Source organism: Bidens hawaiensis, unplaced genomic scaffold (genome assembly GCF_021521415.1).
Source record: "Bidens hawaiensis isolate Kalapana, Puna unplaced genomic scaffold, B.hawaiensis_p1.1 tig00002735_1, whole genome shotgun sequence".
In the NCBI taxonomy this organism is placed as follows: Eukaryota; Viridiplantae; Streptophyta; class Magnoliopsida; order Asterales; family Asteraceae; genus Bidens; species Bidens hawaiensis.
Genome location: NW_027491147.1, coordinates 2,540,090 through 2,554,440, shown reverse-complemented (window position 1 = coordinate 2,554,440; position 14,351 = coordinate 2,540,090). Strand labels below are relative to the sequence as shown.

The 14,351-nt window shown below is 34.2% G+C and overlaps 1 protein-coding gene across 1 annotated transcript; it reads right to left on the bottom strand.

Annotated features, from left to right (window-relative positions):
- Positions 1–337: 337 nt before the first annotated feature.
- LOC143620896 (phenylalanine N-monooxygenase CYP79D16-like) lies at positions 338–2,374 on the bottom strand. Its single transcript, XM_077092478.1, has 2 exons — positions 1,378–2,374; positions 338–1,117 (listed from the first exon to the last, which is right to left on the bottom strand). The coding sequence occupies exons 1-2, from the start codon at positions 2,305–2,307 to the stop codon at positions 485–487; spliced, it is 1,563 nt and encodes a 520-aa protein (XP_076948593.1). The 5' UTR covers positions 2,308–2,374; the 3' UTR covers positions 338–484.
- Between the last annotated feature and the right edge of the window lie 11,977 nt (positions 2,375–14,351).

Here is a 14,351-nt window from a genome sequence, read left to right as displayed (position 1 = left end):
TCCTTTCTTTAAAAAACCTCTTATTTTTCTAATTTATCCTCCTTTTAAGCCCTTGATCATTTAAGATCAATGGTTATAATAAAGTTCTCTAGTTCTCTCTTGATCTCACCCCAATATATATATATATATATGGTGGAGTTAAAATAAGAAGTGGAGTGTGTCTAAAAAGTGTAAGAAGTAATGTGTTGTGTTAGATATGTTGAACTAACGGTGGATATGGAAAGTGTGTTTCTTGTGCGGTGTGTTTTATTAGATCTAATGGGTGAAAGCACACTTTCTACATTTTTTAGGAAAAATTTACTTGTTATATATATATATATATATGTGTGTGAAGCAGAATTTGGAATTATAAGTTTGGGATGATATAAAGGAACTTATATTTCACATGAACTTGCATATAACGATTTGAAGATGACCTTGCAAAAGAATGAGATAATGCTCTTATTTATGACATTTTCGTTGTCGAAACCGGTACTTTTTCTAGTCAATATGCAGGGTACATGTAACGTGGCAGCCTTGGCTTAGCAATTACCACGAGTGGTTTAGCCAACTGAATGTCATCAAGATTTTCAACAAGATCAATAGAATGTTTATTGCCCGAGGCCTCCCAAGTGAATCCGTGGAGCATCCTTGCAAACGCCATTGTAACTATAATTGTGCCTGATGTTACTGCTGGACAACCACGTTTCCCCGTGCCAAACGAGATCAACCTTAAGTTATCATCTGAAAGAACCACTTGTTTTCCTTCTCCACATAGATGTCGATCTGGGTTAAACCGCAATGGATCCACCCACACATTTGCATTCCTTCCCAACCCATACCGACTTACGAATACATGGCTACCCTTGGGTATAAAATAACCAGCAACCGTAGTATCCGATAATGAAAGATGGGGTGGCATAAAAGGTGCAAAAGGGTGCAACCTAAAAGCTTCCTTGATGCATGCTTTTATATAATTGAGTTGGGGTATGTCTTGCTCTTCAACTAGCTTTTGGTGACCTACTATGTTCTCCAACTCCTCGACTGCCCTCTTTAGGATCATAGGTTCATTGATCATCTCTGCCATTGCCCATTCTATTGCATTAGATGTATTATCAATTGCAGCGATCATTACTTCCTAAAAATATATAAGACGCGGATACTTTAGATTTTATTATAACATAGTTAACATTTGTCATGATAAATTCAAGATAATCATGTAATTAATTAGTCATTAAATTATTTTTATTATGCTTAAGTATATTAACGTTAACAGTATTATTATACTAACCAAAACTAGTCTTTATATATAGTATTAGAAATAAAGACAATTATAATACTAACAATAACAATCAGCCTCAAAGTGTGTCATATGCATGCGAGAGACTTTAAACTTACAACAATTTGGGCTTTAATCTCCTCTGGCGTAAGCTTAGGATTCTCAAGTTTAATAAGAACATCAAGCATATCACATTTTTCCTTTCTAGCTCCGTTGCTCCACATTCGAATTCGTTCATCGACCAATGGATCTTGAGACTTCCTAATAGTTTCGATTGCAGTCCTTACTATCTTTTCATGGCCATCCAAGTCAATCTTCCCTCTTAACCATGGGAAGTAATCGGTGATGCTAAACGCGTAAATATACTCCAGAATGTTAAAGAACGCATCAACATGTTGGGCTTCTTCTTCACTTGGCCCTCCATCTTCCATTTCCCGCCCAAATAATCTTTTCCCGAAAATAATACTCATCATTACGTTTGTAAAGAAGTGACGGGTAACCGCACGAACGTTTATTAACGCCCCTTCAATGATAGCATCTTGTTTCTCTATTTGGTTGCATATGTAGCTAAGCAGTTGATCTGCTTCTTCGTCACGTTTCGGTTGGAGCCATTTTTGTATTGATGGTGAAAGCAGCTCCCGACTTACAACTCTTCTCATCTTCATCCATTGTTCCCCAAATGGGGACATGACTGTAGTGAGATATCCACCACTTGCCACATAGGCTGAAATGGCATCTGGCCTTGAAATGAATATGTCATCTTGCCTCTTGAGGAGCTCACATGCAATATCTGTTGATGAAACCGCAATGATGTGGGTTGATGGTCCTAGACGGATGCAAAGGATTGGGGTGTCAAACTGGTCCATAAGCTTATGGATCCATCGGAAAGTTGGTTTATTTAGAAGCATTTGGATGATGCATCCGAAAAACGCTAAAGGGGTTGGGCCAGGTGGTAATGAATGTGAGTTGCTAGAAGATTTCTTGTTTAAAAACATACCAACACATATGACTATGAGCATGGAGACAATGAGAATGCTAGCTAAAGACATGGTTACTGATGTTGAAGAAATACTATGTTGGAATGTGAATTAGAAATCATGTCAAGGAAGCGTTTATATAATGGCAAAAAGTTTGGAATGGCACTGAAAACAAGAATAATTTTTCTTTTCACACCTTAATCTACTAACAATATTAATTATGGTTAACTTTAAGATTTAAAGGTATGCGTAGTGGGGCAATATAGGCGACAAGGGGCGTGAGGGTGAGAACACCGCCCCCTCGGCGACGGGTTTTTGTCGTCTGCGAGGTTTGAGAAAATATTATTATTTTATTGTTGTGTGTGTATTGAGTTGCAAGAACTTAAGAACTCAATATGGATCACACATTTAATTAAATAAACATAGAATATGTGTCTATGATTAAATTTAATTAAAAATGAATAAAGAGAGATAATAAATTTTTTTGATGATTACACAAGTTTAAATGTTAGTTACATATGTGTAAAAAGTCGATTCGGTGTGTAAAAAATTACTGTAATCTTTTTCACGTTACTTACACTTACATATTACATATATGTAAAAAAATTCAAAAAAAAATTGTTACGTTGAGTTCTTAAAGCTCAAAGTGTTTCTCAAAAGAAATCAATCATATATATATATATATATATGATTAGGTTCATTTCAGAAGTGTTTTTTATTGAAGAAGTGCAAGAAATAAATCTAACAAATCATATTTTTTCTTTCATTTTATCATTTATTTAATGACAAAGGTTTTATAGTAAAATATGTATTTATTCATATTTGGTAGGTCATAATGTATGGAGAAGTTACAATTAATTTTTTTTATATTTTTTAGATATAGCCGAATCAACCTATATTAAATTCTTTTCTTGAAATTTTATCAAATTCAATTTTGTTGATTTATCAATATTATTTCTCATAATTTGAATTTCATACCTTTATCCAGATAATAGTTCTTAAATTCAATAGCGCCGACAAATTACACGCTACATAAATGAACATACACATGAATAAAATTACACATACACAATTCAAAATACCACATGCATAGTAAATATACGAGCTTATACAGTACATAAATGAACATACACACGATAAAAATTATACATACACCATTGGAAACACCACATATACAATACATATATTAACCTACACAATAATATATGAAATTACACAGTACATACGAACCTACACACGATAAAAGTTATACATACATAATTCGAAATACCATATACACAGTACATATACGTACCTACACAGTACGTATGCGAACCTACATAGTAAGAAATAAACTTTTTTTATTACTTTAAACTATATAAAATAAATAACGAATAATGATAATAACCTATACTTAGAAATTTTCACATACACATTCGTGATACCACTTAAATAGTACATATATATAAACCTTACACAATACAAAATAAATTATTTTTTTGATTTTTCATATTATACTACATATAATAAATAATAAATCAAGTAAACCACCTACAATTGTAAAATTTTACATACGCATTTGTGATTCCACCTACACAATCATGTGTATATAATACTTAAATTTGTGTAGGCAATATATAATATTAACACATTTGAAGAAATATGATTGAAGATATTATAGTGTTTGATTAAAATTATATTTGTTTAACATTATTTTGATCAATAACATCAATTAATAAAATTAAAATAAATTATAGGTAATTTTCAATTAGTTAGTAATAATAACAAATAAATGTTATTAATTACTTAAGTTTACTTTGAAAAGTCTAAAAAACAAATACTAAAGTACCCTTCTTCATTAATATATTGGTAAATTAATATTTTCATAATTACACATAAACAATGGTCCAAATTGATTCGCATTTCACGCTGTAACTTGGCTTCTCGCATGATCCATCCCATATATATATATATATATATATATATATATATATATATATATATATATAGGGTTGCAACATCATTACACCCATAAACAAAAACACATCACTTACTTACAGTGACAATCTAGAAACTTTTTCCAGTGGGATTTAGTTATCAATAAAAAAAGATATACAAATTAACAATATATTTGATCTAGATTAAATGAAATCCATGATTCAGTATATTATTTATTAACTTAATTCAACTTATTTTCTATATGAACTGAATTCAAAATCTTGAATTTGAATTGATTTATTCGCGAGGAGCTAGATGAGAAGAAACTCTCACGTCCAATTTTGTAGTAGAGATGAAATTAAAAAAAAAAACCATCAACTATAACCCAAAAGAACCACATTCAGTAAACAACATAGAGAAAGAATGAAGGGAATGTCTTATCGAGGTAATACTATTTGTTTTGGTAAATACGCTCTTCAGGCACTTGAACCCGCTTGGATCACATCTAGACAAATAGAAGCAAGTCGACGAGCAATGACACGAAATGCACGTCGCGGTGGAAAAATATGGGTCCGTATATTTTCAGATAAACCGGTTACAGTAAGGCCGTTCAGGTAAAGGCTCTCCCGAATATTGGGTAGCTGTTGTTAAACTAGGTCGAATCCTTTATGAAATGAGTGGAGTAACAGAAAATATAGCCAGAATGGCTATTTCAATAGTAGCGTCTAAAATGCCTATACGAGCTCAATTCATCATTTCGGGATAAAAAAGAAATAGACCTTAAAAATAGCGGGTGCGTGTTTCTTTTTTAAACAAATAATATTTCTTTTTTTCTTCGAACTTTTTATTGTAAAGAACTTTGTATTGTAAAAAACAAATAAAAAAAATAAAATAAAATGATATGATTCAACCTCATACCCATTTGAATGTAGCAGATAACACCGTGGCTCGAGAATTTATGTGTATTCGAGTCATAGGAGCTAGCAATCGTTGATATGCTCATATTGGTGACGTTATTGTTGCTGTTATCAAAGACGCAGTTCCAAACATGCCTCTAGAAATATCAGAGGTGGTAAGAGCTGTAATTGCACATACTAGTAAAGAACTTAAACGTGACAACGGTATGATAATACGATATGATGACAATGATGTACTTGTGATTGATTAAGAAGGAAATCCAAAAGGAACTCGAGTTTTTGGTGCGATTGCCTAAGAATTGAGTCAGTTCAATTTAAAAAAAAGATGTTACTTTACAGTAAAATAAATAAGTGGGTCATGAGTATCACCAAACCCATTTTATAACATCTCATTTATTTATGAAATACTTTCATCATCAAATCTTAAGTATATTATTAGTTTCCTTGCAATAAATAAAATTAAAATTCAATAATATATAAATATTATAATCGAATAATAATGTAAAACAACCCCGTAATGCAGGAGTTAAAAGTTGGTGTTATAATAAACATATAATAACTAACATTTGATTAAATACAGTGGATTCACTATTCTGGTTAGCTCGACTGTTCGGATCGGTTCGAAAACTCGGGTCGGGTCGGGTCGGTTAAGGGTTACCACATAACAAAAATACACAATAACAAAAAAAAACAAACATCCTTATTATAAATTAAAAGAAAACACATAATATCTCTTAGTATTCATAACTATTTGGCTTTGAGGCGCGTTTCATCGGAGACTTTTACATGTTAAAATGCTGATTTTTGTTATTAAGCCGATACCGATTCTTAATTAAAAAATGTAAAGGGTCATAATTTACTTTAGCAGGGTATATATTGCATATGATGAAAATATATTAACTTCAACTATAATATGGAATTCAGAAAAATCATATGCATAGACTAAGTTCTTCAAAGCAGAATATATAATATAAAGAGTTGCATCTAACTAAGTAACCAAGTTTATAGAAAAAAGAACAAAAATAACAGAACTTGTTGTAGGAGAGAATTGAACCCAAGTACTCAAACTAAGAACGTGTGGAGTTTACCACTACAACATAATACTACTTTGTCTATATGTTCACTTATAATTTACATATGGGTGCACTTTCATATTTTATATAGGCATTCTATATAAAATCCGAAACTCAGTGGGCTCCCGTAAACCCGCAATCGAATACGTAAATCCGCCCCCGCTTATTGATTGTAGATCACATGTCACAAAATGCTTCATTTTATAACTTCTCCACTACACATAATCTAATAACCATTTATAATAAAAATTTTAATTTTCTCTCTCTTCTTTTATCTTCCTACTTTATTAAACCAAATCTATTGTGGGCATTACCACACTAAGATGCCTACATAGGATCCACATATGCATTAATCCAAATTATTAATCTGCTTTTTTGTTTTTGTTTTCTAATTAAGTGATTTAAAAATTAAAATTCAATCATAGTTGTAAGTATAAAAGCCATAAATTTGATGGTCAAAGAAAAAAATAATAATTTAAATGATTTTCCATTACCAGAACTTGTTAATTACTACTATAAATTCATGCCTTCTATTCCAAGATTTATAAACTTCTACCACCACTCATATTTTCACTATATATACCTTTAAGGCTTTATAAATATTACTTTCTCAACATATTTCACTTTAAATTAGTAATGTTAAAAAATAAATTTATTTTGCCGCTTATAGTTTTTAAATATAATTACGGCTAGAAAAGTTAAATCATTAACATTTTGGTTAAATGTTGTAACCGTGACGTAAATGAACTACTACTAAATCATTTGTAACATTCTTCTAAATTACACATCATATGAACATTCTCAACCTATTTCCTAAAAAAATATATGAGGGGAATTTGTAAATTATATGATACGGTTATAAGTGGTTGTGAGTCAAGGAGAGGGAAAACGTTATACGAGAAAGTTAAATTTGGGGTTACATTGTTCACATTGTATAATATTTTAATATTTTCTGAAAGTGGTTGTAATTGAAGGAGAGGGAAATAATAATGATAAAAGTATAAAAAATATACATAGGATACTACGAGGTGCCAACTTATGTGAGGAGTACTAATCAAGGAGATACGGGTATACTCAACAACCAAAGACCCGGAAGCTGGCATATGCCGTTGTTGTAGCATATAACATTTCAAATGGTGATTTGTTTTGTAAAACATCAGAGGGTAAGCGATTGATTACTTAAGTGGCGGAGCTAAATGCCTCAACCCAATAGGTAGCCGGGATATGAGCATGAAATAACATGGCTAGACTAGTCTCAACAATGTGACGGTGCTTTCGTTCAGCTCGACCATTTTGTGGAGGAGTATGCGGGCATGAAAGCCTATGAAATCTCCCATTTTCATCAAAGATATGTGTCACCATCACTTTGAAACACCTTTACTTTCCTTGAAAATTGTGTTTGAACGAGACGTAAGAATGTGGATAATATCGAATAAAAAGCAGTTTTGGTTTTTAAAGGATAAAACCATGAAAAACGCGAGTGATCATCTATAAAAACCACAAAATAACAGTATCCATCAACACTCATAATTGGTGATGGACCCATAGATCACAATGAACAAGGTCTACTGGGTGCAAAGAACGTTTCCATTTAAATCAAAAGGCATCTTATGAGCCTTGGCAAGTTGCCATGATGAACAAGTAATTGGTTTAGGCAAAATAGAGGTAACAGATAAACAACCACATTTATCCAAAAATTTAAGAGTATCAGATGCCACATGACCTAAACGAAAATGCCATAATACAAATGAAACTTTATTTGTGGAAACAGAAGCAACAAGGCAAGATTTCCATCCCGGAGTACATATGGCCCGTTTTCACACCAACCTTGAGCTAGGGGTTGACTTGTTTTGCGGTCCTGAATAGTAAAAAAAGGTTGAGAAAACAAAACGTCAACGGGATAATCATTGGTTAATTGGCTTACAGATGATAGATTTTTTATGAGTTTAGGAATGACCAAGACATCATTTAAAGATAGGTTTTTATTCAAGGAATAATGGCCGGTATGTGAAATCGGTAACGAATTACCATTACCGAAGGTAACATTAGAATTACCCGAATAAGGTTTGGTGATGTGAAGAGGTCCGGTGGAGTTCGCCATGTGAGTTGTAGCACTGGAGTCCGCTACCCTATCCGGAGAGCCCGTGCTGACATGGCACTGGGCTTGAAAGGCTTGATCCAAATTAGCCTCATTATTGGAGGCAGAAGCACAGGAAGCCAAGTTGGGACAATTATTTTCATAATGTCCGTTAGTTCGGCATAGTTGACAATGAGGAGGGCAACGAGAACCACGGGAGGAAGATTGAGAAGCACGTGCATAGGAGTGAGGTCGGTTCTTGCTTGTCTTTTGATGTGAGTTACGAGGGCGTTGTTGTGCTGCAAAGGCAACAGGAGTGGCTACTTGTGGGGTGAGCGATTGAAGGAGCTGTTCATGACCTTCGGCTTTGGTTAGAAGGTCACGAAAGGGCATGGAAGAGGTGGTAGTACGAATGGCAACTGGAAAATTTGCAAACGAAGAACCTAGACCACGCAAAAACCAGTGAAACTTATTAGAGTCAGCCACGGGCTGACCAATGGCATGACCAATTGAGCAAGGATAGGTAGATATGTACATAACTTGGTTTGCTAGTTATATTATGGAATGTTCATGACATAGGTAACCAAGAATAGGTTTTTATGTGGTAAAAATTATTAGATTTGGCAAAAGTAATTGAAGTACAATTTTTTTCAAAAGGTCTGCATCAAATGTAGTTGTGTCAAGGAAATATTATTAAGTAAATGTTTTGTAATTGATTTAAAAAGCAAAAGTTATACATATTAAACACGACATTTGTTATATTTCTCAAATAAAAGTATTGGTTAATAAGTAACAAGAGACATGTAATGTCAAAGGTAAATTGTATGCATTCATTTGACCATTCACTTAGGAAATGAATGGTTGTAAGTAACTTCCAAAATTGAAAACTAATGAAATTTATTAACTTTTATAAGATACCACCGTCCATAATTATAAAGGAATTTATAAGTTGTGAGGCCTATAAACTTTCCCAGTTTCCCTAGAGATCGTGAAAAAGAAAACAAAAAATCCTTTGGTGGGATGCATGCTCATACCATGATATTAAAATTAGATAGTTACTGAATTGACTTTTAACTCTAACTAATTGGTTCAATACAAAATTCTTTTCAATGTAATTGGTACTAACAAGGCTGTAACACTTACAATCTACTAAACAATGGTTTTTCATAAGTAAAACTAACTATTACTATACCTACTACCATACCAAATACGTGTCTCATATGTTTCAGATATTCCCTTTATTCGAGTTTGTTTTTATTTTTGTTTTTGTTTTCTTTTCTTTTCTTTTTAATCCTTAATTGCAGCATTCGTGTAAGAAGTTAAGAGTATGATGACTTGGAAAATGATGGATCGAACCTTATATGAACTATCATATGATGTTATGACTTATCAAAAATTGGATAGGTAAAATATATGTTTGGCCTCACCACCATTTACTTTTTTGTAAAACGATACAAGCTAGTACTCGTGTTGCTTCTTTTGAAGAATGATTGATCTTTTCCTGACTAAGACCGCAAAAAAGTCAAATGTATAAAAATTGAACTTCTCTAAAAGTAACATATAACTATTATTTGATGTCATGACTAGTCAATAGTTACATGATGAAAAATTCTAAATAAAAGGGCCTACGAGGCTATGACAACCACCAAATAACTAACTTATGTTAGGCCTTTGGGTCGTAATATAGGTTACGTATAAGGGACAAACATTGTAGGATCAAAAAACATTAAAAAACTAACATAATCTGATAAACCCACATGTTATGCCATGGATTTGTCATTTAAGTATTATTAGAAAGATGAGAAAGAATCATACATATCTTGAACATAAATTTTGCTCTAATGTGTGGCTACGATTTTAAACAAACCCCAAATAGACATAAAACTTTTTCTTTGTGGTTAGGATTTTCAAGAGCAATGGGTTGTGGTATGCACTTTATGCGGAAAGAGTTGTCACTATTCCTTGCCAAACAAGGAGACATTGTAAACATGGGGTTTGACATGCCACTTGATTTGCTAATAAATGTGATGAGGTGAATGGACATGATGCATGTTTGTGAAAACTAACAAATGGCACTCTTAACATATATAGTTGATTGTAACATGATTTTGGATCAATTGTTGTTAAACATTTTAATCAACACATGCATGGTTTTTTATTTAAGAGTTATGAGTCTGTCTCTAACATTTGTGTAGTTTTCAATCCAATCTATGGAGAAGTCCATTTACTCCGAAAGTTAGACAAAAATGAAATTGTAATACTGGGATCTTGGGTGGAAACAAGTGATACTTTAGTAGGTAAATTGACGCCCCAAATGGTGAAAGAATCATCATATGTCCCGGAAGATAGATTGTTACGAACCATAGTACTTGGCATGCGTGTATATACTTCAAAAGAAACTTGTCTAAAACTACCTATAGACGATAGGGGTCGGGTTATTGATATGAGATGTGTCCAGAGTTCTAAAGACAAATGAGACAGAGAAAACAGAAAGTATTCGTGTATATATTTTACAGAAACGAGGTATTAAAAAATCTAAGTAATGATAAAGAAATAGTGAATTCCATCGTTTCTATGGTTACTTCTTAACCGGTGAGTTCTTCTCCATCACCGAAGCCCTATATATAGAAGGCTATAAGATTATTAAAAAGATAAAATTAAATAATGATAAAAGATTTAAATTCGGCTTGAGATTTGAGGGAAAAAGTAGAATGACGGTCGAATTACGTACTATGTACAATTCGTAGCTAATTTTTCAATTTGTTGCTTGTCGTTTGGTATAATTATTTATTTTTTCAATTAGTATTTACCCGGCCAACAGGTAAGTAAAACCCGAGCGGTGATAAGCCCAAGTGTTGTTAGTTCCGGAGGTTAAGACGGTAAGTCGACACGAATTCGGTCAGTTTCGGTTACATGTGTTATATTACCGGAACTAAAAAGCAAAAAAAAAAAAAAAAAAAAAATCAAAATCGGGGTGAACCAATGGGGTAGCGTTGATCTATGAAACTCGAGCATTGGGTAGACCCGAGCGTTGCGATCTCGGGCGTTGAGGCGACGAGTCTACGCAAATTCAGTCGCTTTCCGTCACGTTCGTTACGGTACAGGAACTAAAACAAAACAAAAACAAAATTGACATGTGATCGGTTTTCATTACCATCGTTACGTTACTGGAATTAAAACAAAATGTAGTAACTCTACGAGAATTCGTCTGGTTTCTGTCACGTTCATTACAATGTCGGAACTAAAAAACATAAACAAAATTAGCGTTCAACCAATTTTCGTTACTGTACCGAAAGTAAAAAAACAAAAACAAACAAATAGTATATCAATATGATACCGACATGTGGCCTAATGGAGGCTTCGCGGCACCAAACTTCTCAATTGTTATAAGCTAGTGTTTTACCCAACGTGTTGCGCCGGGGCAGATTGGTAAAACTCAAGTGTTGTCGTTCCCAAGCGTTGAGGTGGTAAGTCACGTGAATTCGGTTGTAAGGCCCCGTTACCGGTAGCCCTACTTTCGTGTTGGATTTACTCATAAACGCAGTTCTAAATATCAGAGTTAATTAAAACATTCGCGGAATATAAAAGCTTTCATAAAACATTTCATAACAAAACACGTCTTGTCTTAAAACATCATTTTTTCTTTCAAAATAAACGAAACATTAAACTTAAACGTCTTGAGTCTTCCGATGCCAGCCTCTTATTCAGTGCCACGTGTCTCCTCAAGCGAGCTGCCTCATCCTACTCACCTGCGTGCATACTAAAAGTCAGCTACGCTGAGTGAGTTCTAGTTAATCATACATTATACAATACACATAAACTTATATTCTTTCGTTCATAATTTCATACTTTCTTACTTTCCTTTTTTGTATTAACTTGCTTTCATATCTTACGTTATAAAGAGCATTACGCCCTACATTCCTCGAGTATTATTAGGGCTCGGTACCCTCCTTCCTCGAGTATTATTAGGGCTCGGTACCCTCCTTCCTCGAGTATTATCAGGGCTCGGTACCCTCTTTCCTCGAGTATTATTAGGGCTCGGTACCCTCTTTCCTCGAATATTAGTAGAGTTCGGTTCCCTATTTCTCGAATATTAGTAGGGTTCGATTCCCTCTTCGTTACCATACAACCATACATCATACCTCGAGTATTATTAGGGCCCGGTACTCTCTTCGTAACCATACAACCATCATTTCCTTCTTTTATTAACTTTATCACATTCATACACATAAGCATACATATCATACTTACCTTATACATAGCGTTACAACCTGACAGTACGTGCAATATCCGAAGATCGTTCACGTACCATCAGGCAATCATTCATACATTTCACATTTTTAACATAAGGCATACACTCATCTCTTAGGATAAGCGTATTAACAAACATACTGAGTATGCACACAGCCCCGAAAACATAACACATAAATGGGGCTAGAAACTCACCTGAATCCTGTTACGCTCTCCGTTAATCGTTATTCCCTTCTTGAGCTGTGCACGGCTAACTGTATAATATTTACATGTATCAATTAACTACTACTACTCATGTTGTATTTCTATCTTTATATAACCCACGACGAACGGGGGTCCGGGGGCAGCGCCCCTTGCAGCGGGGTCTAGGGGCGGCAGCCCCTAGCAAGGTCCAAGGGGTAGAGCCCCTGGCTGGGGTCGAGCAGCCAGGTCAGCATGGAAAAATTTTATTTCCATTAACTGTCTTAACACATTTTCAATTAGGTTTTTAATTTATTTTCTAATTTGCTCACTCCAGCGAACTTATCATTAAGTGAACTTAAGCATAGACGAAGTTAGTGATCGGCGAAGTTAATCCTAGGCGAACTTATGCCAGGCGAAGTTATCATGGGCGAACTTATCACCAGGCGAAGTTATCAGTTAGGCGAACTTGGCCTTTGGCGAAGTTATCAGTTAGGCGAACTTGGCCTTAGGCGAAGTTATCAGTTAGGCGAACTTGCTTGCAAGCGAACTTGCTTGCAGGCGAAGTTGCCAGCAGTCGCCGCTGTTCATCTTTAATCCCCAAAATCATCATCATTTTACCGAGAAATCCATGGGTATGGTATTTGACTAACCCGCGATCATTACTATTGTCGTTTTTGGATAAGGTTTGACCCGAAAACACGTAAAGTTTGGACCTTTAAGTTCAAAAACGTTCAATACAAGATTTACGGTTATCCTATACGAACCATATCTGTTTATGGGTTCATTGGATTCGTGCTAGCTTCAAGTTCGTTACTTTACGTTTCGTTTAGACCCGATCTATTATAGTTTCAAGTTTCATGGCTAACCGTCTATTAAAATATGAACTTTAAGATCGAAATCATACCTTTATGTTTTCGTTTTGTTCTCGGTTAGCTAGCTTATGAACTTTGGATCTTGTATAAATCTTGAATCACGTTTTCTTGCTCAGACTTCACCCCTCTCTCGCTCAGCCGCGTATGGTGTGTGTGTGTTTGGAGTGTGTAGAGATTAAGATGGAATGAAATGAGGTTTAGGGTTTTATGGTGGTTTAGGAGGATATTTATATTCCCCAAGGCCCATGGACCTAAAGCCCATTACCCTTTAATCCATCTTATTTAATCCCAATCCATGATCTTTTCTTTATTTAGCATAAATTAATTATTAACACTCGATAACTAAACGCAACTTTCTTTATTTAATACTAGAATCATTTTAGGATGTTACAGAGAAGAAGATACAAGAATTTAATTTTGGATGTTTATTTTACTTGTTTGTTTATGAGTTTGATGTACTTGATTATTTAATTAAACTAAATAGATATTTCCACTTTTAATATTGCATGATAATACATTGAGAGCTGTGAGCAATCAGCTCACGCCCCGGCATTTTCACCTCAGGTTGGGTGAACATATCAAAGGACATATGTTGTCTTATGAGGAAGGCAAAATTTTGTTTAATAATTCCGAATCTCTTCGAATTCAAAGTAGTTTTCACGCAAATCGAGTAGGGCACGGGAAAGGTTTGAACCGAGGACATGGTAATGGACGTGGCAATCAGAATCATGGTTCACAAGGAGGGTCTATGAAGGGGATAAACATATGGGTAAAAAGGATTACTCTAAAGTTCAATGTTTTCATTGTGATGAATTTAGTCACTTCG

Coding starts and splice junctions, on each gene's coding strand:
- LOC143620896 (XM_077092478.1), bottom strand. CDS start 2,307: ATGTCTTTAGCTAGCATTCTCATTGTCTCCATGCTCATAGTCATATGT. Junction 1,118..1,377: donor AGATTAAAGCCCAAATTGTT/GTAAGTTTAAAG, acceptor ATATATTTTTAG/GAAGTAATGATCGCTGCAAT.